The sequence below is a fragment of the Microtus pennsylvanicus genome, chromosome 1 (genome assembly GCF_037038515.1).
Source record: "Microtus pennsylvanicus isolate mMicPen1 chromosome 1, mMicPen1.hap1, whole genome shotgun sequence".
Classification (NCBI taxonomy): domain Eukaryota; kingdom Metazoa; phylum Chordata; class Mammalia; order Rodentia; family Cricetidae; genus Microtus; species Microtus pennsylvanicus.
Window position 1 is genome coordinate 187,667,451 of NC_134579.1, and position 24,697 is coordinate 187,692,147.

At 39.0% G+C, this 24,697-nt stretch overlaps 1 protein-coding gene across 39 annotated transcripts in view; it reads right to left on the reverse strand.

Moving 5' to 3' along the window:
* Positions 1-236: 236 nt before the first annotated feature.
* Epb41l2 (erythrocyte membrane protein band 4.1 like 2) overlaps positions 237-24,697 on the reverse strand; it is a 171,032-nt gene continuing 146,571 nt past the window's right edge. For 9 of the 39 annotated variants that reach the window (XM_075947224.1, XM_075947154.1, XM_075947203.1 and 6 more), the window contains 7 exons: positions 23,202-23,255; positions 22,441-23,001; positions 20,756-20,878; positions 18,379-18,477; positions 16,786-16,866; positions 12,735-12,843; positions 237-1,482 (listed from right to left, as the gene is read on the reverse strand). In XM_075947224.1, coding sequence (XP_075803339.1) covers positions 12,736-12,843; positions 16,786-16,866; positions 18,379-18,477; positions 20,756-20,878; positions 22,441-23,001; positions 23,202-23,255 — 1,026 coding nt within the window. In that variant the 3' untranslated portion in view covers positions 237-1,482; position 12,735. Of the gene's footprint in view, positions 1,483-12,730; positions 12,844-16,785; positions 16,867-18,378; positions 18,478-20,755; positions 20,879-22,228; positions 22,338-22,440; positions 23,002-23,201; positions 23,256-24,697 lie in introns of those variants that run through there. The other 30 variants (XM_075947237.1, XM_075947221.1, XM_075947219.1 and 27 more) reach the window with 13 other exon arrangements.

Sequence of the window (24,697 nt, forward strand, 5' to 3'; positions counted from 1 at the left end):
CAAGTGAGGAGCACCATTTAACGAGGTACAAGGAATCTTTCCACAATGCTTTCACTAGTTCAGATAGCTGATGCTGGCAGCAGCAACAAATTAAAACAAGCAAGCAAACAAACACACAAAAACAGAGCTTAACCACTCTTAAAATGCTATTAAGTATTTTTAAAAATACTAGATTTTCTGATGGAAAAGTCACATTCCAGTTTACTTCTTTGATGTTTATAAAAAGAAGTGACAAGTTTATAGAATAAACAAAGTTTTATTTTATAACAGTATTACATAAAGCAAAATATCATTTAATACAACTTGAAGCTGCTATAAATCTAACCTGGCATCATTAACTATACAGTCAAAAGCAAATGAAAGACATGTTCAATACAGTTAATAAGTCCCTATCAGGTCTCTGGTGTCAGCTTTAAATGGAATAGCTTTCATATAACCAACAGAACCCCCCACCACTGTTCCCAACCCTCTTATCCCCAGCATCTTCAAACCTGTGAGTTATCAAACTATCTTAAAGAGATATATCTGCGCAGTAACAAAAGGTCAGTTTTACATGTAGACAAAGTTTAATACAAAGCAAGTGTTCTACTCAAGTGTTCAAATAATGGGAAGTACTGAAACTGGAAAGGTTAAGACAGAAAGCACTAAGGCTTTAATTTAAGCTGCCTGATTTTCTTTTAGTAGGAAAAGAGAAGGGCACGTTCTGTGGTTCTCCTCCTGTTCTGGAATGCTGTGGCAAAGCATATGTCTGAGAAGTACTGCACTGTGGGTGATGGTCTCTGAACACAGTGCTTGGTCAGTGAGCTTCATAATTCTCCAGTCTAGAGAGTCTCTGACTTTACTAAAATACAAAATCACAGGACTGGAAAGTCAATATAAAAGTCATCCATAGTGAAATTCCCAAATATTAGAAATATTTCAAGATGTAAGAAATGCTCCGAATTGGTATTAATCTGTCCTCGTGCAGGACATTCACTGCAGTCTGAAAACGGCAGACACCGACTGTACGAGTACAATGGAAACTACTTCAAAGAGAGAAAACCACTATCTAAATTAGTCAGAGTTTCCTTTCCATATAACAGCACCTGTTCAAGTGAACAGCACCTTACCAGCCCGAGCTGGCTTTGTTCACTGTCATTTGAGCAAATGAGTCATAAAAAACAGGTAGGAAAAGGAAACAAATACAAAACTCTTAACAAAAACCAAAGAATTAAAAAAGAAAAAAAGACAGAAAGAAAAGAGGAAGCAAGAATATTTAGAAGTGGTTATAAAACAAATAATATTAGAGATACACAGGAACAGTATGGACCAGAGCTGTTAAGGTAAGGTTTGGTGTTGGCATTTTAATTCTTCAGGCTTCTGGCCATCGTTACCAGTTGTAGCACAAAACTGCTGGAGTAGTGGTGTGGCATTAAGACTTGGAATGGTCAAAGTTCTTCAGATTCATGAAGTTGAAGGTTGCTTTTAAAAAAAAATGACTCTCTAGGAAAGAAAAACAAATAAAAAAGACATAAAGCTTATTCCAAAAACAGACTTAAATAGAAAGTTAAGTAATCAAACTTTTCAATCAAATAATCAACAGTTATCTGCCTACGTTAACAGGAAATAAACGTAACAGCTCATTCCAAAACTTAGATGCCTTACAATTTCTGGGAAATTGGCAAGTATAGAGCTCGCAACAAAGACCATACTACATGATGTAATTACCACAAAAGAGACGACACACATAGTGTAACCCCACCCCCACCCCATCCCAATGTCTGTTATCTGGTTTTCCCTTCTGCAGTTGCAGGTACCTAGAGTCAACTGTGGTCCAAAAACATTAAATGGGAAATTCAAAACTAAAGTTTGAAACTGAGGGCTATTCTGAGTAGCACAATGTGCTCCCCAGCCCCACCCCGACTATGAGTCAGTATAGATATGCTACTTACCCACTCATCACTTAGCAGCTCTGTTGATTATTAGGTCAAATGTCATGGCCTCATAGAGGCTGCATTCAAGGAGCCCCTATTTCCTTTATTAATGGTCCCAAAGCTCCTGAGCAGAGAGGTATTTGCAATTCAGATACACTAAAAGGAAGTCATAAAGGGTGTCCCTTAACTGAAAAGGCAAATGGGGGCGAGTACATGGAGGATTCAGTACTATTTGGTTCCAGGCATCTAATAGGAGTAGTGACACATAGCTCCCCTTCAGGTGAAGTGCACTGCTATAGAAATAAAAGTTAACCAGTGCAGGCTTTAAGCTAGATTTGGGGAAAGTCAGTCTGTTTCTACTTCATTAAGATGAACAGGGAAGATTACTTTAGGTGCTGAGAACAAGTGAAGAGACACAGAAGGTATAGAGTATAGAGGTGTATTATTCGTGTTTTAATAAATAAAACTTGTCTGAAGATCAGAGGGCAAAGCAGTCATACAGGCCAGGGAGAAGTGGCATACACCTTTAATCCCAGAACTCAGGAGACTGGTGTGGGAGGTCCTTCTGTCTATGTGTTGCTTTTATTGGTTAATAAATAAAAATATGCTTTGAGCCTACAGCAGGGAAGAACAGAACTAGGTAGGGAAAGCTAGGCTGTATGCTGGGAGGAAAAGGAGGCAGGGTCAGAGATAGACGCCATGGAGCTGGTGGAGCTATATATGCTGAAACTTTGCTGGTAGGCTATGACCTCATGGTGATATACAGATTAATAGAAATGGGTTAAATTAATAGTTAGCCAATAAGAAGCCAGAGCTAATGGGCCAAGCAGTGATTTAATTAATATAGTTTCTGTGTGATTATTTCTGGTCTAAATGACCTGGGTGGCCAGGACGAACAAGTGGGCCCTCCTCCTACAGGAGACAGAGGCAGACAGATCTCTGTGAGTTCAAGGCAACCCTGGGATACCCACTATCAATCCATAGATAGATCCAGGTGGTGGTGGTTCACATCTTTAATCCCAGTGTTTGGGAGTCACACACTTTTGATCCCAGTACTACGGTTTCCCTGTTATAGGACACTATATAATCTAGCACACTTTCTTTTTTTTTAATTGATTTTTATTGAGATCTACATTTTTCTCTGCTCCCCTCCCTGCCTCTCCCCTCTTTCCTTCAACCCTATCCTCCCAAGGTCCCCATGCTCCCAATTTACCCACGAGATCTTGTCTTTTTTTATTTTCCATGTAGATCAGATCTACGTTAAGTCTCTCTTAGTGTCCTCACTGTTGTCTAAATTCTCTGGGCATGTGGTTTGTAGGCTGGTTTTCTTTGCTTTATGTTTAAAAACCACCCATGAGTGAGTACATGTAATAACTGTCTCTCTGTGTCTGGGTTACCTCACTCAAAATAGCTCCATCCATTTTCCTGCAAAATTCAAGACGTCGTTATTTTTTTCTATTGTGTAGTACTCCATTGTGTAAATGTACCACATTTTCCTTATCCATTCTTCAGTAGAGGGGCATTTAGGTTGTTTCCAGGTTCTGGCTATGACAAACAGAGCTGCTATGAACATAGTTGAGCACATGTTCTTGTGGCACGATTGAGCATCCTTTGGCTATAGACCCAAAAGTGGTATTATTGAGGAAGGTTGTTTCCTACTTTTCTGAGAAATCGCCACACTGACATCCAAAGGGGCTGTACCAGCTTGCATTCCCACCAGCAATGCAGAAGTGTTCCCTTTCCCCCACAACCTCTCCAGCATAAGTTGTCATCAGTGTTTTTGATCTTGGCCATTCTTACAGGTGTTAAGATGGAATCTCAGAGTTGTTTTGATTCTAGCTCACTTTCAATCAATCAAACAACAAACCAACCAATCATATACACTATTGATATATATTACTAACATACAGTGGTAAACATGTGATTGCTGCACTCAAATATCCTATGCAAAGACCTACCAAGTAACAAGTAATATAGAAGGGAAGGCACACTTGTTTTTAGCAAATCTTTCCTGCTCTTTTAGAACCTGGATACAACTGCAGAGTAGGATTTGCTCTATCCAACATCCCTTCCACTGGTCTGGTCGTTTTCCTTTCTCTCCATCTCCATCTGATTATCCCAGTGCTCTACATAGGAAGGTGTTACTATTAACTGCCTTTATCTAGACTACCCATCAAAGTATGCGGGTCTCTGTTCCTGCTCATTTCCTTCTCATAGACACCATAGGGTCTTGGCCACAAGATGGTCACAGTATAGATTAATGAATCCCAAAGTGAAAAGATTAAGCTGTAATGTAACCTGATGGACAGGGCTTGGGAATGAAAACCCAGATGTGTGCTGTCTCTAGAGCCAAGCACTAATTTCTATTTTGACTATTTCCATTTTCCAATTCTCTTATATATGCAGAAAACACCAGGCTCATTTTTCTGTTCTCTTTGGTTGGTTAGTTGCTCTCTGTGATATCCAGAGGGGCCCTTGTTTCCTTTAAAAAGATGTTTTTCCAATCTCTGAAGCTCTGACAAAGACTTCTAAGGCTTTTCAGAACCGTGTCTGTGTAAATGAGTGCAGTCATGTGCCATGTAAAAAGGACAGCCTACCTCTCGGAGCAGGACCTTAATATTGTCTTCAGTCTCTGCCCCTTTAAAGTTATAACCTCTCTTTAATGACAGACAAAAACAGTTTCATATGGAAAAGCTGTCACTAATGACTATATCCAATGCCACACCCTGGGTAGGAAATAGGACTAGCTGGTGGTGCTGTGTGGGTGACAGCAATGACATCCTGACCTCTTCTTTTAGGCAATGTTTAACCCACATCTATAACACCATATTGACATCCCACAGCAGTTCAGACAAAACTGACTGTGCCTAAAATTATATACAACCCTAGCCAGCTTTTCTATTTTAGTGTAAAAGCAGTGCATGAATAATCAATCTATAATAAATACTAAATGTAACATGGTTCTAATTTTAAATAATAGACTAGTGCAACTAAACAAATAAAATAGAAAAATATTTGATATATCTTAAAAACAACAGTTAGGTAATATCAAATGAGTACTAAGACATTATGCCCTATAAACAAATAAACGGATGGAGGAAATGCAGGTGCTGCCACTCCTCCTCCATCATTTCCTACTCTGGCTCTCACTGCTCCGATAAGAAGGAAGTTCACTTCACTTCACCTGACAGCAGTGGCTACTCCAGGATGGAGCATTTCAAAAAGGCTCATTTGAAGCTCAGACAACTGGTGAAGCCAACAGAAGCTGAGTCGCAACACCTGTCTGTGTGTGGCTCAGTGTGACACCTACAGATCACACCAAGCCGGGATTCCTCTCCTGATTAGGACTCTGAAAACATATACCACTCCAGACACGCAGGTTGTTAATATTTTGTGTCTGCTTGAGCCCTAATAAAAAGGCAGTTGGGATAAGCTGGCAGAGGGAACAGCCTTGAAAGGGCATAAAAGTCACAAAGACTGAACGCTCACTTACCTTAAGCTGCCCACCACTAGCTGAGAAAGGCAGTCCTGGGAAGTTCTTTGCAAGCTGTTCTCTGACCGATTTTGGGCATTCCCTTTGCCCTACTTTCAGAGCTTTATCTAAACCTTAGTGAACCTTAGTGCTTTTCTTCCGGGTTAGGAAGGGACATGAGGGGAGAGAAAGATACACTGCAGACAGCGATTATTCTCTGACTATAGGATATACATTGTCCTGGTCCTGCTGCTTATCTTGGACCACCTACTGTCTGCCTCTGTGGGATGCTGGCAGGACAAACTGATGCTTCCTGACAGTTGGCCAGCAAAGGAAAACATTCCAGAAGGAGCTGTAGCCTGTAAGAGGGTAGAAATGTTGAAGTGCTGAGAACTCCTCTTTACCTAGAGACTTCACACTCTGGCTTGTTTCCAAATGACAGGCTGCACTGATGGCAGTCCTTCAGAACACCTTAACAGTCACACCTCCTTCCCTGGAGCATAGCCCTCCTGTGACAAGAGGGGCCAAATTCTTAATGCCTAACCCACCCAAGCATTCCTGAGTACTTGTTAAATATCTTAATACGTCAATCAATTCTCCCAAACATATCTAGCTTGTTTACCTTACATGTGACCTTAGACTTGTTTTCTTTATTACATTGTCAAGGAATCTAACAAGAGCTGTAGCCTGCAGGACAGGTACTTAAAAAAAAAAAACCCAAAACTTCCAATTCTTGTCGGTTTATTCAAAATGCACATTTTAACATTGTTCAGGAGGAACCAAAGAATGTACATATTAATTCACTGGTCAAAGTAAATATAAGTTCCAGGAATAATCTAAATACTTCATTTATTCAAAAATGTATTAAAATACAATACCACTTGAGATGATGAAGGGATTAGTGTTTTTGGTGGCTATTGTTTTTTGTCTTAATTTTTTTAAAAAAATTTTTAACAGACTTTGTCATCTCCACTTTCCTTTCCTGCCCTCCATTTCCAGTCCCCAATCTCATTGCCAGCCCCTTAGCAGCCCACCTGCAGGGCTTGTCCTCTTTCTCTGCCTCCATTATGTGGTGCTCCTAGTCTTCCTCCCTTACCTCATCCCTATGTGTCAGAGATCAGGACCTGGAGGCATTTTCTACAAGGGGAGGGGGCGACCCTCTCTGGCCATACCTTCCTGGCAATCAGGTAAGATATCCTTCCTCTCCTTCTGGTCCTCCACTGCTAATTCCCCAGTCTTATGCCCAGCTCCGGAGCAGACCACATGCAGGGACCTGTCCTGACTCTGTCTCTACTCCTGTGGACTCATGCAAATCCCATGGCAGACCCAGCTTTCCCCCTTCCTGTAGAGCCTTCTCAAAGCCCCATTCTAGCCCATCTCCATTCCCTGTGTCAGTGCCCAATACCTAGAAACATATCAAACCTGGCAGGGACCCGGAAGCACTCCCTACAGGTGACTCACAGCCACCATACTTTCATAAGATCAAGAGAGAAATAAGGAACAGAAAACATCCATCGCAAACAAGACCATACATCAATACCTAAAATTATAGTCATTCCAAACCCTTAAGCTTAGATACCAATGCAAAAACAAAATCATTAATACATAAGATACTATGTCTCCACCAGGACACAGCAATCCTACTACAGTAGTCCCAGAGAACCGCAATATAGCTAAAGCATAAGACAAGGACTTCAAAATAGCTATTATGAATATGTTCAAGGTCCTTAAAGAGGACATGAATGAATCCATTAATAAAGTCTGTGAAAACACAAAGTGATGTGAATGAAGTGATGAAAATCATTCAAGTCAGGAAAGTACAAATAGAACTGCTAAAGAAAACCCAAACTGAGGCAAAACTGGAAAAAACAATTTAGAGAGTCCAACAAAAACATCACTCAAAATACCAGAGATGGAAAACAGAATCTCAGGCATTGAAGACACAATAGAAGAAATGGATACCTCAGTCAAAGAAAATGTTAAATCTTACAAATAAATAAATAAATAAATTCTGGCACAAAAGACCTAGGAATTCTGGGACAACATGAAAACACCAAATCTATGAGTAATAGAAGAGGAAGGAGAAGAAACCTAATTCAAAGGCACAAAAATATTTTCAACAAAAATCATACAAGAAAATTTCCCTAAGCTAAAGGAATACATGCCTATCGAGGTATAAGAAGCATATAGAACACCAAATAGACTGGATCAGAGAAAAAGTTTCCCTTGGCGCATAAAGTTATAAAGTGTCTGAAGGGAAAACTCCAGAGATACCTGTATAAGTCATATAGAGTCTAAATTTACTGCTGGTGTGGCTGTGCCAAGTACAACAGGAAGCAGCAGCATTAACTTTCAGTATGTTTAGGTTTTTAAAGGCAAAAAACCCAATCGTGACATCTACAGAAAGGCAGCTGTAGACAGGAGCCATCCTTCTGTTGCATTCAAGAAACACATCCAACTGTCAAGGACAGAAATCACCTTAGGATAAAAGGATGGAAGAAGACATTCCACACTAATGAACTCAGGAAACAAGTAGATGTAGCCATTTTAATATCTGACAAAAAAGATTTCAAAACGAAAACAATCAAAAGAGATGAGGAAGGACACACTACATACTCATCAAAGGAAAAGCCAAGAGGATATTGCAATTGTACACATTTACAGACCAAACACAGTGGCACCCATGTTCATAAAAGAAATACTACTACAATTTCTACCACATACTAATCCTCATACACGATGGTAGGAGATTCTAATACCCAACTCTCACTAATAGATAGGTCATTTAGACAAAAACACAACAACAACAAAAAAACAAAACCAGAAATTCTGGAACTAAATGATGTTATTAATCAAACATTTACACTTTCATTCAAACACAAAAGAACACACCTTCTTCTCAGCAGGTCATGGAACTTTCTCCAAAATTGATCACATACTTGGAGACAAAGTGGGCCTCAACAGATACAAGAAAATTGAAGTAAGACCCTGCATCTTATCTGCCCACCGGGATTAAAGCTGGAAATCAACCATAACAGAAAGTTTACAAACTCATAGAAACTAAACAAGTCACCACCGAATGAAAAGGGAGATCAGACAGGAATTAAGGAAGAAATGAAAGTCATTTTAGAATAGAATGAAGATGAAAACACAGCACAGCCAAACCTATGGGACACGATGAAGACAGTGAAGCAAGTTTTGCTGCACTGACTACATGAGAAAAAAAGGACCAGATCTAGTATTGGTAACTTAAGGGCACACCCGTAAGTTCTTGAAGAAAAAAAAGAAAGAAAAAGAAATCATACCCAAAGAATAATCAATTTTAGGGCTAAAATGTCTATCAAAATTCTAGCAAAATTCTTCACAGACCTCGAAAGAACAATACTCAACTTCATATGGAAAAGCAAAAAACCCAGGATAGCCAAAACAATACTGTACAATGAAAGAACTTTGGGGGCATCACAATTCCTGACTTCAAACTATTACAGAGCTACAGTACTGAAAACAGCCAAGTATAGGCATTCAAAACAGACAGGAGGACCAATGGAACTGAACTGAAGACCCAGATATCAATCCACACACCTACAAACACCTGATTTTTGACAAAAAAGCAAAAAATAGAAATGGGAAAAAAAGCATATTCAACAAATGGTGCTAAGCATAACCAGACATCAACATGTAGAAGAATGAAAATAGATCCATAACTATTGTCATGCAGAAGACTCAAGTCCAAATGGATCAAAGACCTCAACACAAAACCAACCACACTAAACTGAAAAAGTGGGAAGTACACTTGAATGCATTGACACAGGAGACCACTTCCTAAATATAACCCCAGTAGCACAGACACTGAGAGAAACAATTAATAAATGGGAATTCCTGAAACTGAGAAGCATTCTGGTAGCCTAGAGAATGGGAAAAGATCTTCACCACCCCGACATCTGACAGACGGCTGATCTCCAAAATATACAAAGAACTCAAGAAATCGGTTATCAAAAGAACAAATAATCCAATAAAGAAAATGGAGTACAGACCTAAACAGAAAACTCTCAACAAAGGAGTCTAAAATGGCTGAAAGACACATAAGGAAATGTTCACCATCCTTAGTTACCAGAGAAATGCAAATCAAAACAACTCTGAGATTCCATCTTACACCTGTTAAGAGTGCCTAAGCTCAAACACTGATGACAACTTATGCTGGAGAGGATGTGGGGTAAAGAGAACACCCCTCCTTTGCTGGTGGGAGTGCAAACTGGTAGAGCTGCTTTGGATATCAATATGGTGATTTCTCAAAAAATTAGTAAACAACCTACCTCAAGTGGCAATACCACTTTTGGGTATATATATCCAAAGGATGCTCAATTATACCACAAGGACATATGCTCAACTATATTCATAGCAGCATTATTTATCATAGCCAGAACCTGGAAACAACGTAAATGCCCCTCGACTGAAAAATGGATAAAAAAAAATGTGGTACATTTACACAATGGAGTACTACACAGCAGAAAAAAAGACATCTTGAAATTTTCAGGCAAATAGTTGGATCTAGAAAACATCATATTGAGTGAGGTAATCCAGACCAAGAAAGATAAATATCATATGTACTCATTCATAAGTGGCTTTTAGATATAAAGTAAAGAAAACCAGACTACAATTCACAATCCCAGAGAACCTAGACAAAAATGAGAACCCTAACATGGATCCAATCTACACTGGAAATAGAAAAAGACAAGATCTCCTAAGTAATTTGTGAGCATGGGGATCAAGAAGAGGGTAGAAGGGTGGCAGAGAAAAATATATAGCTCAATAAAAACAGCAAAAGAAAAGAAACTACCTCTAAAAAAAAAATAAACCTGAGGTTTTAAGTGCTAAAAACAAAGAAGAAAATATTTAGGGCTAAAATCACTAAAATAGAAACAAACAAAACAATACAAAGAATCATGCAAGAAAAGTGGAAAAAAAAACTAAAATTACAATCACAATTATATATCATTTCATGTCGACGAAATTAGCAAAATAAAAATCTTAGCACTGAGGCTATGACCTAGTAAGGGTCCTCACTCTCTTCAGTTGGACGAGCAAACAGTTCTACTATACAAGGCAAAAGATGAATGTTCTGTGGCCTCAGCATTTCCCTGAGTTATCTGTCCTCTGACTGTTCAAAGTACAGGCTTTCAGAAGTAATCTTACTGTGTACTCTATGTGATAAGACCTGTTTTATAAAATCCTAACAGATGTCATAATTATGCACTTCATCAAGAATTCTTCAGTCATTACATGGAAGCAACTAGTGTATTAACTAATTCCATAGTACTTGTCATTTAAGTTATCTCATGTTTTGCTACTAGTAACCAAATGTGGTTGGTCTCATGCTAATGAGTTACTGGTACTAACACTAGTGCCACTATAGTTACATGTAGGCCCCTCACTGATAAATTCAACCATCTAAAAAAAACTGACAAGACATCGTATTAGTAACTTAAGGGCACACCTATAAGTTCTCGAACAAAAAGAAGAAATCATACCCAAAATGAGTACAGTGAAGAATAATCAAATTTAGGACTGAAATCAATAAAATAGAAACAAACGACAAAACAATACAAAGAATCAATAAGACAAAGAGTTGGTTCTTTTAGAAAAATTTGTAAGATTGATAAAACTGTTAGCCAAACTAACTACCAGACAAAGAAGATACAAATTAATAAAATAAGAGAGAAAAGGAGGAATGAAAGAGAAGACACCAAGGTCTTTTTAAAAATATACACTATAATAGACCTCGAAGAGGAATATCAGCAAACATCCCTTGATGCGGGAGTCTTCTGCTTTGTGTTGATTTCATTGGTTAAATAAAGAAACTGCCTTGGCCCTTTAATAGAACAGAAAATTAGGTGGGCAGAGTAAACAGAACAGAATGCTGGGACAAAGAAGTAGAGTCAGGCAGTCACCATGATTCTCCCACTCGACACAGACGCAGGTTAAGATCTTTCCTGGTAAGCCACACCTCGTGGGGCTACACAGATTATTAAAAATGGGTTAATCGAGATGTGAGAATTAGCCAATAAGAGGCTGGAACTAATGGGCCAGGCAGTATTCAAAAAAATACAGTTTCCGTGTAATTATTTCAGGTAAAGCTAGCCAGGCGGAGCTGGGCGGGAACACAGCCCACCGCAGCTCCTACAACAATCCCTAAGTATTTAAGCAAATTTACTGCTTTTAAATTTTATTTTATTTATTTTGTGTGCACACACAGATGATTGTGTAAGGAGACTTCTGCCATAGCACACACATCAAGATCAGAGAAGTTGTTTCTCTCCCAGCAAGGGAGTCCCAGAGATGACTGAGACTGTCTAGCCGGCAGGCAGCAAGAGCATTTACTTGCTGAGCTCCCCCACCTAAGTTCTTAAAAGTAGTTTAAAGATAGGCCAGTTTAATGTTTTGAGATAGGTTTTGCCCAACTGTCTTCTAAGAAATAACATACATCATTATGTGAATATGGTTTCATCTCATAACCTTCCAACACTGGTAAAGACATAAATTTTTGTCATATGGGTAAAAGTGTTCCACTAACTTTAATTTTTCACCAATTTAAGCAATATAGTAAGACCAAAGATTTTTGTTTATAGTTCACTTAGTTTTTACATGGTTTACCTGTGTAATCTTCACCCTGTTTTTTTTTTCTCTAGAAGTGTTTAAATTCTCTTACTGGTTCTTTAGAGTTCTTTCGAGACAGGGTTTCACTGTGGTTTTAGAACCTGTCCTAGAACTAGCTCTTGTAGACGAGGCTGGCCTCGAACTCACAGAGATCCGCCTGCCTCTGCCTCCCGAGTGCTGGGATTAAAGGCATGCGCCACCACCGCCCAGCTTCTTTGGAGTTCTTAACTTTTTGAGAATATTAATCCTTTACTGTTGGTTAAATTAACTATCATTTATCAACACTTTCCCTCCTTGATCTTTCAACTTTTAGGTAATACAAGTATTATGCTTTCTTTATAGATCACTGTTTGATATGTAATTTTTAACATATAGATTTTAAAGACTTAGCTCATTATCATACAAGATAAATTTCTCTGAAATATAAAAGTAACAGCACCTCCAGTGGCCAGTGTGAACATTAATTAAAGATTCCAATAACAAGCTTGATAGAGAGAAGGAATGTCGACTGCTAGCAGTCATTTGTAGCAGACAGCCAACAGACCACAGAGATTCTGATTATACACATCTGAGCAGGTGCGCTTGATGATAACAACACGACGAAGAAAATCATTCAAAGACCGTGATATAAAACTGCATAGCAAAGGATCACAGAGTGGTCACAGGGAAGGCTGTGGATGGCCAGGCTCACTTACCTTACTCTTCTCCTTCCTCTGCCAACTCTGTTTCTTTGTGCACTACCACCCTTGTGACCGACATATCCGGGTGCTGCTCTCTGGCTTCCCTGATGGCCTGAGCCAGCGCCTACCAGGATCAGAAGAACAGCAATCATGAGCTGAGTATTTGGTTCTGCCTAAAGATGGCAGAATACATGCACCTTCATCTACCAGACAAAAGGTCCAGCCAAACTGTTCTTGTGGTCTTCATTTACAATAACAGAGTCATTCAAATTGGATTCACTGATCATTTCAGAAATCGCCTGCCATTTTCTCTGCTTCCTGACTTTCCTGTGTACCTCTAAGGGTGATGTATACAGGACTGGCTTTGAAATCAGGTTTGTACTCTCTGTGGTATTAGGAGAATGTGGTTTTCCTATGAGCTTTATAGAATTCTCACCTGGAAGCTTAGACTAATAACAAGGCAATACAGATCATTTTGAGGTTTGTTGTAAGAATTTAGGAAATGATGTCAACTAACAAGTACAGTGCCTCATCTATACAAATGGTAGTAGCTACAACTTAACAGCTGGAAACTCCAAGACATGGGACCAGGTCTTCTAATTTTTGTCATCTAGGACTCTAAGTAACTGTATGAATTTAAAAAGATTATACTAAAACATTATAAGAAAAAATGCCCAAAAACTTATAGGGGACAGAAATAAAGAACAATAATAACCATAAAAACAATCATTAAGAAGAAGTACACTGTCTGACAGCAGGCCAAGACTTTGCAGCTGGAGGCTCAAGGTTAATGGTTCTTTCTCAACTCTAAGCAGTCAGCACCAGCAGCACATGGGTAGGATCCAGAGTGTGACTACACAGCTCCATAGTCTCTTCAAGGATGAGGCAGCAAGAAAGACGAATACCTCTATTTCAGAGAGCAAATGATGTAACATGCAAAGACCCTATTTTTAAGAGGGAGACATATCTTCCTTAATTATTGAGATTTTCATTTGTAAAGAAGTTCTGAAAGAAAAAAAAAATCCCACAGAAAAACAAAGTCTAGGAAAGAATCCTAAAAAAAAAATTCCTCTTAAGATATAGATCACCTTAATTATGTATCTGAAAACAGTGAAGAGCAGTGTAACCTTTCTTTTGCTCTGGTGTCTGTCTTTGGGAAACACATTACTGGATCATGTTACAGTTCTTCTCTGCTATAAAATTATGGAGTGTGGTGGTTTGAAGAAACAGCCCCCAATGGGAGTGAAACTATTAGGAGGTGTGGCCTTGTTGGAGGAAGTGTGTCACAGTTGGGGTGGGCTTTGAGGTCTCATATGCTCAAGCTATGCTCAGAGTGGCTCAGTTCACTTCCTGCTGCCTGAAGACCAAAATGTAGAACTGTTAGCATTCTCCAACACCATGTCTGTCTACATACTGCCATGTCCCACCATGATGAACCTCTAAACTCTAAGTAGCCCCAATTAATTTTCCTCTATTAAGAGTTGCTATGGTCATGGTTTCTTTTCAGAGCAACAGAAACCCTAACAAAGACATGGAGTATACTCTAGAGCTTTGTTCATTAAATCTAGGTAACCTATAGAGTAAAGGAGAAGAGGACAAGCCATAATCAACACCCAGCACATATTTATTGTTTTATATGTATGGGTATTTTTCCGGCATGTATATCTGTGTACCATGTGTATGCTGATGTCCATGGAGGACAGAACAGAGTCTAAGATCTCCTAGAACTGAAGTTACAGATGTTTGTGATCCACCAAATGAGTGCTGAAAAGGAAGCCTGGATCTTCTAGAAGAAGAGCCAGTGGCTCTTAATTACTGAGTCACCTCTTCAGCCTGTATCTTAAGTTATGCTTGTAATTTCTTTCATTGTATATCAGCTTAAGAAATTAAATGTAATAATAAAATGTTAATAAAATATTACTATAACAATAATAAAGACCATGAGAAATATCATACTGCCAAATTTATAGGCAAAAAAAGGAAACCTGGGTTTCAGTATAGTCAGGTTAGCCTTGAACTTCTTGGCTTCTTCTACTTTAGTCTCCTGAGAGCTGATGTAGGACAACAGGCATGTAGCACCATACCAAGCTGAGAACTATTTTATTAGAAAGAAATATGCTAAGAGTAAGTACAGTGTAGTTTTTTTCCTTGCTGGAATGGAGCAGCAAATTATGACCAGCAGAGAAGGAAGAGCTGCTGAGCTGGTTTCTATGGGAGTATGCCTATCAGATATATCAATGTGAGACATTTTTGTGTCTCCCTCAAATAAAGGAATCTTCCATTACTAAGATTTCTTTGAACAAAAAAAAAGGAACTAGAAAAAAATGGGAATGGTATTAGCCACTATGTGACCAGCATCAGTTTTTGTCAAGAGACCAATTTCTTCATTTAATGTACAGAGTTCCAAGGATCCCTTTTTAAGGAGAAAGTGAGCCCATCATGAGCATCTTGTGGCAACTATGCAGATCGGACACCACTTAACCAGTGCTGAAGCATAAAAGAGATGGTATGCTCTTACATAAACTGTTCAGAATACTGAATCATCCTTTTTAAATAGAATTGTGTTATTTTAGGAACCACGTGTTTCATATTTGTTATTTATATTTGCCTTTTACAAGCAATGCTACATAAACGTGAGTTTTCAAGGAAAACAGGTTAAAAGGTAAAACCTGAGGGATACCCAGCTGGGCAAGTATTGTAAAGCATGAAAGGGAAAAGGACTAAAACAATGATTGGAAAATACTCTTCTTGCCTAGAACACTGTATTAATAAATACTTCGTGAGCAAGAATGTCAGGGGAAAGTAAGAGTCAGGTATGCTCCACCTGGAGTCAGGGAAGTCCAGACTCCCCACTGGGAAACAGCAAAAGCTCCCTCTGTATGGGAAAGCAGAGGTGTCAGTTCCATAGACAGTTCTTCCATGTCAAGTGAGCTACTCAATTCCTAGGAATCCCCCATTCTTAAGTTCATACTTAGCATCTGGGGCAACTTTATCTCTAACCCTTAGAAACTGAAAACACAACAAACCAACAGGCAAACAAATGGATCCCAAACATTATGAAACATGTAATCAAAATACCATGCTTACAAAGGTCACAAAATTTCATCCTTTCTGGTCATACACAGAGCCTTTCTCAAGCAAGCAATTCTTATTTCTAATAGCGGCCCTCCTGGGCATAGTACCATGTTCAAAGCTATGTGTCTATCACTTGTCCCTATTCTCCAACAGAAAAGGTCTGCTAAGCACTTCTATTCCTTTCTTCAAGTTGTGGAGAAAAATACCTTATTAAGATTAATCAAAAAGAAAAACTAAGAAAAAAGAAAATGAAGGGAGAAGGAAGGAAGGAAGGAAGGAAGGAAGGAAGGAAGGAAGGAAGGAAGGAAGGAAGGAAGGGGAAGAGGAGGAGGAAGAGGAGGAGAAGGAGGAGAAAGGAAAGGAGAGTAGAAAAGTAAATGAGGGAGGGAGGGAAGGAGGCAGACAGACAGACAGACACTCTTGTCATCACTTGCAGCTAGTCTAAGACCAAGCTTCCAGCAGCCCCACTTCTTACCTACCTGCTTTATAACCAAGCATCGACCTATCTTAGAACTGAAACATAGTTCTGGTTTTAAAAACAAAATAACAAAAAAATAGATTCAATACAAATTTTTCATTTTGAAAGAAATATGAGATCTTTCCTTCCCTTTATAACCCCAAATTACCACAGGAAAAATACTTAGTAGTCACTAGTCTAACTTTTTTATGCTACACAATCACTTGAAAATGTTCAACAACTAAGCATAAGAAACCTTGGTGGCTTGTTTGTTTATTTGGGTACTGTCATTTACTGCCATTTGTTTTAAAATATTTAACAACTTGTCTTTAAACCAGGCCAATGTGAATTCCTACTGATCACCAGAAGTCCCCATTATCTTGCATGTTAACCCAGTGAAAGAGAAACATTACTTCATGTTTTGTGCTGGTGTGTTTAGGAAAGCTCACAGGACAGGCTGGGAGGTGTCCTTCCGCCATACTTTGGATGCACCAGGAGGTAACTAGACACAGATGGGACAGGCAAGGCCCTTACCTGATCGTGATCAAGGGCTGCATCTCCTGTGATCACAATGCGTTTCTCAATTCTTGTTTCAGAGATTCCACCTTTCACAGTCTAGAGGTCACAAAAAAAAATTAGAAGAAGAGAAAATAGTAAGTAGAACTGACAACTTCGACCAACTTAATACCAGAATCAGGCTCTGGGTGCTTTTTTGTGCTGTGCTTTTCAGTTCCACAGAGACCTACTGTTAAAGTGGCAGTGTCCATGCATATCCTTGACTTGAAAGCAGTCCTTAAAATACCAAGATTCTGGCCAGATTAAAATGGAACAAATGCCATGAAAAAAACATCTAAGTAATTCCATTGCGATAATCTAAGTTATCATTCCCTAAGTTTCTTCCCTATCAGTTGGCCAATTTTTTTAAAAGGAGAGTAAAAAGAAGAAATAATTGGCATTGATAGTTATGAACATTTTAGATGTGTTTTTGATTTAGAAAATTGATACTATAGTTTTGATGCTTGATTTCAGTCATACAAATTCATTTAGTAAGGCATTCATTTGATTTAGTGAAATTACAAAAAAAAAAACCTTGCATCTGATTTAAAGAAAACAAATAATATTTTCATTAAAAGTTTGATCTGATGATTGCTTCCAAGTGTGGCTGTGCACATGAACACAGAACACGCTATACACTGGCTGTGTAGAAAGACTGGGGTGAAGGAGGCCCTGAATGAACTGCCTCACAAAGGTACTGGTCAGGTGTGAGCTAAGAGTGTCTGGGGCAGGCTGGAGAAGTAGAAGCCCAGAGATCTTCTGAGACCTTTGCACACAACCAATACCAAAGTTCCGAAAAAACACTCTATCACCTTTACAACCCACACACCAATCACACGCAGTGGCACTTATCTAAGAAATAAAGCTTATCACTAGCTCTATCACCTGAACATTTGTTAAATTGAGTACCAACATACCTGAATTTTTAATTCACAAAATTTCTATTTTTTGCTTATTATTTAAATTGTCTTGAAACATGAAATGGAAAGGGTATAACAGATATATTTAAGACTACTAAAAGCACTAATCCAATGTGAAAATAAAAGCAAAATGAAATACTAGAAAATCAGACTTGAATTACACTGGAGTGCATCAGAATCAGCTGGAAGCTTTCCCCAGGGTTCCAATAGGTCTGGAGTAAGTCATAACTTTTAGACATCCAAGCCCCAGATGCAGCTGATGCTCTCAGGCCAAGGACTACATGGGCTGGTTATATAGTATTACATGTTTAGAAAAGATTTTGGGTAAAATGTCTTAAATCAACATACTAGAACTTTAAACAAATGAGAGACATCTCACAATTTTATTAAAATATTTCTTCTGTCCATGTAGCTGTCTTAAATATATAGCTAGTCATATTTTTACCCCCTTGTACTTTACAAAACTGTAATTTGGTTCAAAACACATTTGTTGTTGGAGCCTAATTTCTTGGATATTTTAAAGAAAGACATTTAGTTCACCGGCACTGGCTGTGTATTACTCAGAAGTGTGTATAGGAACAAAGGAATAATACAGAAAAGATCTGTTTGCCATGTACCATCCTCTCCCTAGGGTTCCCCTACATTGCTTTACCTTGGTGATGTGTGTGGTTGTCGTTGTTGACACGGACTCAGATGTGATGGTTTGTGCAGTCAGTAACGTGCCCGAATCACCACCAGCCCCGCCATCAATCTTTGGATAGTTGGAGGAAAAATACAAAGTAATGCTTAACTTCCACCATGTCAGAAAAGACCCCGCCCACTGAGTATGCATCTTCTAAGATTCCGCAGTTGGCAGGAGACGCTATCTGCCTGTCCTTTGCATGTCGGTAGTAGTGGTTCATGGTCCAGAAAGGAGCTGGCATTGAAAAGAGGAGCTGTGAAAAACAGTGAATGTACAGAAACAAACCCTGTGGCAGAAACAGGAAGTAGAATGAAGTGAAGGTGAGACTGTAAGTCAAACAATAGTGAAGAGGATTTGTCTGGGGACATTTGTAGAAGCTAGAAAAAGGAACCCAAGAGCCAGGTGAAGAAGTTTCCACAGTGACCAGAAGTACTGACTTTGCTATTGTTTTTTAAGCACAGGTGGGTAAAAATAGGTAAATATTTTCTCAGATTACTAGTAACAGAACCTGATGAGGACAAACTGAACTTAAATATTTGGTTATCTGCTTATCCCTAATATATTTTGTAAAACTTACATAGTTCTTATAATAGTTGGCATCTCATGAGTATATACATTTATGAGCGAATATATTATTATATAAGTGACTATACTTCATGTATGCCATATACATACACACACACACTATATATATATATATATATATATATATATATATATATATATATATATCCCATTGTATATATTTTAAAAGGAGCTATTTTGTTTTGATTGCTTTAACACTGGAAGAGGCAGAAGATTCTAGAGTTTAACATGAAAAATAACAAAGTAAATTAACAGGTAGGTTGCTTACATTACGATCGCAAACCTATGTACCTACTTCCTAACACAACACAAAGAAATTCCTCTCGGACTGTCTCGGGTACCTGTGTTGCTAAAGGTACTTACCACAACACAGGCGTAAGAACAATATTCTCACAAACCTGCCCATGATAAGAAACCTGTTTGCTCTTATGCAGGATCTATCCGCACATATGGATAACATGCTTGAGACTTTTTTTAATTTCTTTTTTTATTTTTTATTGAGCTCTACATTTTTCTCTGCTCCTCTCTCTGCCTCTCCCCTCCCGACTTCAACCCTCTCCCAAGGTCCCCATGCTCCCAATTTACTCAGGAGATCTTGTCTTTTTTACTTCCCATGTGGATTAGACCCATGTATGTCTCTCTTGGAGTCCTCACTGTTATCTACTTGTTTTTGAGACATACTGCATACATATACACATTCAGACTCTTAAAAAAAATACTTTAAGACCTGACATCCTTCACCTCAGTGCAATCCTGCCAGAGAAAGGCAAACCACTTATCACAAACATTTTACACAGGTCCATTTTGAAATGATGAACCCATTTTGTTTGTGTGTATGTGTTCATACACATGTGTTTGTGAAGTCTTATCAAACGTTGGTCACCCTGTTTGTAAGGCAGAATGTCTCATTTGACCTGAAGATGACTAATTCAATTTGGCTACACTGGCTGGCAAGTAAACCCTAGGATCTTTCCCCAGCACTGGGGTTACAGGCATGAACCACCCCAGCTTTGAACAGAGATCTGAACTCAGGTTCTCAAACATGGGTGGCAAAGCAATATAAACTAAGCAATCTCTCCAGACTTCTTATTTAAAAAACCTTCGCAGAACCATTGTCTGCAGACCTAAAATCCAGCACACAGTTCTTTGACACTGATTCCATGAAAATGACTGCGTATTCCTAAGAAAAATGACCCAGCAGAAAGGGGAGAAAGTGATGTGGTGTCTCTAATATTAGAATAAAACATGAGTTTATTCAGTCTGCTTTCATGGAGTCAGAGCAGGGGGATCCTTATAATACTACAAATGTATAAAACCTATCATATCTAGGTCATTTCCTTCCCAAGAACGTACCCATAGATACATACGTACAACAAGGCAGAAGGGTCCCACAGTAACCAGGATAGGGCTTGTGCTGCTTCTCTTAACTAATCATATTATGGCTCCCTATGTAAGAACTAAGTCATCGATATACACTTACTTCTCCTCTCTAATTGAGGTTTTTCTTTCCCTAGGAACCAAAGACTGAACTCTGAGCCTCACACTACTAGAAGTGCTCTATCCCCAGTCCTTTGGAGGTCACCCATTTGCCTGTAGCTCTCTGTCTAAATCTAAGACAGCAACAGAGCAGGTTACATTGCCGGAACAGCTACAAAGTATGAAAAGCTATGTCAAAGTCAGAAACGGAGAAGACTCTGTAAACAGAAGTATTCATACTAAACAAAAAGGGAATTCAAACAGTCCAAATCTTGAGCTTTTGTACCTGTGGAGACTCATATGTGATGGTTTTGGTCTCAGTTTGAACAATGGGGACTTCCTTGGTGGAGATTTCTGTCCTTTGTGAGGCATCAGAAATTGTTACCATCTCTGTTTTTACCACTGGTGGCTAAGGTGGAAAAGGAAGGGAAAGGTAAATTCTAGTGGTCATAAAGTATAAGAGTTTAAAGGAACCTTCAAAAATAATTGTTAAAAAAAAACCCAAACACACATTCATGCATGAAAAGAGGAAAAGGAAAATAACCTAAAAAAAAAGATAATATAACCTAAAAGATAGAAAAGACAAATTCTCCTTCAGCTATATCTCCTACGTGTGTGTGTGTAAGGTAAAACAATGACCCCCCTAAATTGCATCGTTCTTCAACTGTGACAGCCCTAAACCACTACACTGATACATGTATACTTTACTTTGGGGAAAAAAAATTTTAAAACTGAAAGATAATAGAATGCACTAAAGGTAACCACCTATATTTCTACTGAAGTTTACTGAAAGGGTATTTTCAAGTATGATTATTTTCAATGACTTTTGCCTGAAAGTTTGCTTTATTTTGCATTAAGTACAATACAATGTTATAACGAAAATTAGTCTACTGGTGGTGCATTAGAAAGATTTTAAACCTGCAGAGAGGTTCAATTATCTGTTAACCCTGCTGAGCATACATGCTCAAGTATACCAGACTATAGCACTACTAAATATTTTAACACTTCCTTTGAGAAAAAGCCCCGACAGGTGTAATTATTTAAATGGAAAAGGCAGTTCAAAGTGTTCAAAAGACTCTTGAGAGGCCTTCTCTGAAGTGAAATGTGAAAATTTAAAGCAACCTATTTACTCCAAAACAAAGCCAATTAAAGACTGGCCACTCTCCATCAGAGAGCAAAGGCTGATAAATCCCGATATTGTGGTTTCTGGAATCAAGAGACATTCCTGTGTAAGTAAATTATCAAGGGAAAGACATTGCTCCTAATGATCAAGACAAAATTTGAGAGGAATATGCAAGGTTCGCTTTCTTGAAAATAAAAGACATAACTAATATAGAACAGTCTACAAAATAATCAATTTGCAAATCATCCAGGGCTGATGTAAGAACCAGAAAAGAAGAGTGCACTTCTGCTGAATGTTTTAGTCCTTGATGTCAAGAAGGAAAGGCTCTCAACCAGACCACACTCTCCTTGGACTCTAAAGACAGGAACCACAGTGGCATTCAAGAACTAATGTCCTTACCACTGTCAGAAACCACCTCACAGTTCTAAGAAAGAGTAAGAAAATGGTCCAGAAAGTCAAACCCAGTCATTACAACAGGAACACATGCACTTAAACCCACCAACTCCAACAGAACACTATGAAAAAAAAGGCATGTGATTGAGGAAGTAGTGCAAAGAAAGACAAAAAAGCACCCAAAACATGCAAAGAAAAACTGAAATGGAAACGAGAAGAAGAGACGTGGTTGTGGAAGTTTACCCTACAGGCAATCCAGCTGCAGCAAGGAGCTAGAAACTGTGACCTGAGCTGCAGAAGATCTACAGAGCAGTGCTTCCCCCTTCTTCCAGACAGAAATATCAGATTCTTGCTGAAAAAGTCGAAGGAGAATTAGGGGAAAGGTGAAGAAAGGCAGGCGTTTCCCCCTGAGAAAGAGCACTAGAGTTTAGCTCATGCTTGAGACTCCCATTTACCTCTGAACAACAAATAATTTCTGGTAAAACATCAATGTCAACATGGGGCACCTCTCCGTTAACTGTGTGTTGCTCTTCCTCGGTCTCTTCTCTTATGTCTTGCTTAACAGTGTCTCCGTGTACACTCTTCTCTCCAGGCAACTTTTGGGCAACTACAGCTTCCTGGGCCTCTGTTTCTACTGGGAGTATACTGGCCTCTGCTTGTCTGTCTGGGATGGCTTCAGGCATTGCTGCCTCCCTCTCTACTACCTTGACTGCTTGGCCGGGCTCTTCCTCCATCTCGTCATACTCCTCCTGTTCTTCCCTTATGGTGCCCTCGGTCACTCGGTGGTGGGGCTGGTACTCTCCCACATCTTCCTCCTCACTCTCACTGCTGCTGCTGCTCTCAGAAGACAGGGAGGTGGAGTCTTTTTGTGTCACGGGCTCCACCTTACGAGTCTCCCCAGGACCACTCCCAGCTGACATCTCTTTACCATTCATTTCTTCTGTGGTTACTCTTTCGTCTTTCCCAACCTCTGCCCGTTTCTTCTCCTCCACTACATTCAGAGTCTCATGTGAACTCTGTACAAAAAAAAAAAGTGGATGAGGGGAAACAAAAAAATATATGAATAAATAAAAACAGTGGAAACTCAAATTAACTGATGGCAGATTCATGTCATGAAGAAACACAAAGATGACTATGATGGTGACTGAAAGGGAAGCAGGGCAACATGAGGCAGATGAGAGGGGTTAGCGTGGCATTAACATGGAAGAGGGGGAACCTTAACAGTGTCCCTGGCTCCAGTGCAAGGCCCTTCCGATGCAGGAGCGCGAGTCTGGAAACAAAAAGCAACCGGGGACACAAATCAGTATCATTTACCTCAACAAGCACTGAGACAGACATGTGACGATGCAAACACAGAACAGTGACCCTCCTGAAACCTGTGCTCAAGGTCACAGAGGACAATAGATAAATGCCACACCACTTACAAAAAAAAAAAAAAAAGACAAAAACAGCCAGTATTCTTGAAAAGAAATTTAAAAAAAATTACAAACTCTATTTATAAAGTTGAAAATGTTAAAAAAAATGTGTAATTAGACCTAAGCTTCCTAATCCACTTAAAGGATAAATTTTAAATCTGTTCTTCAGTAGGTGGGCTGGGGGGGAAGCAGGGGGCAGAACTGTGGATGGAATGTAAAATGAAATTTAAAAAAATAAAATATTTTTTTAAAAAAGCTTAAAAAAATTAACAACAACAAAAAAATCCTGTTCCTCAAACACTTTAGTCTGAATCTAGAACACTGGCTGGGACCCTAAGAGTAGCATCAAGGATCTCTTTCCTTTTTTTCTCCCCCTGGATCAGGGGTGCTTTTTAAAAATTAGCTTGGCAGCCAGGCAGTGGTGACACACACTTTGAATGCCAGCACTGGGGAGGCAGAGGCAGGCGGATCTCTGTGAGTTTGACCAACCTGGTCTACAGAGAGAGTCACAGGACAGTGAGAGCTGTCACACAGAGAAATCCTATTCTTGGGGTTAAAAAAATAAAAAGCTCGGATCGGCAAAATCATATTCGGTTTCAAAAGGCTATTAATGTTAAAACATTCATTCCGGACAATTATTAACATCTCAATTTGCAATACAGATAGTTGGGTGAGTGTCAACATTCGCCTCACATGCTTTCTCTTAGAATTTAGTTCATTCACTATCACCACTGATACTGGAAATGGGTCAAACTTACTACTGAAGACCATCATCCCAAACCCTGTGGACACCTATTTCTTAGCAGCACATTAATTCTATCTGATTAATACGGTAGCTAACCGTTCTATCTAATACCTGTAATACCTGCATACTGAATACAGGAGTAACATTACTATATTGCAGTATTAACCAGGGTAGAGTTCTTTTAGGAGTTTCTAAAGCGTCATAGTACCTTACACTTGCATAAATGAAGCAGAGCAACCAGTGTGCATCCTCATGACACTACCAGTGATTGAACTGATAAGTAATTCCGCTCCAGGCAGCAGTGCTGTTTACTCAAGGGGTCACCACATAAATGCAGAAAGACACTGATGTACTCAGAGGTGTCCCAATAGATACCAGTTACTTCATGGGTCCCAGCAACAAGGACACACAGATCTAAATGATACAATTCTCAATGGTACCTACAAACATATGCCACAGGCGCTCTAACCTGTTACTCTGAAATGTATGGTAATTTTGAGTTGCTCAAAAGTCATACCATGTAAACATGTGATTAACGAAATAAGAAAATCA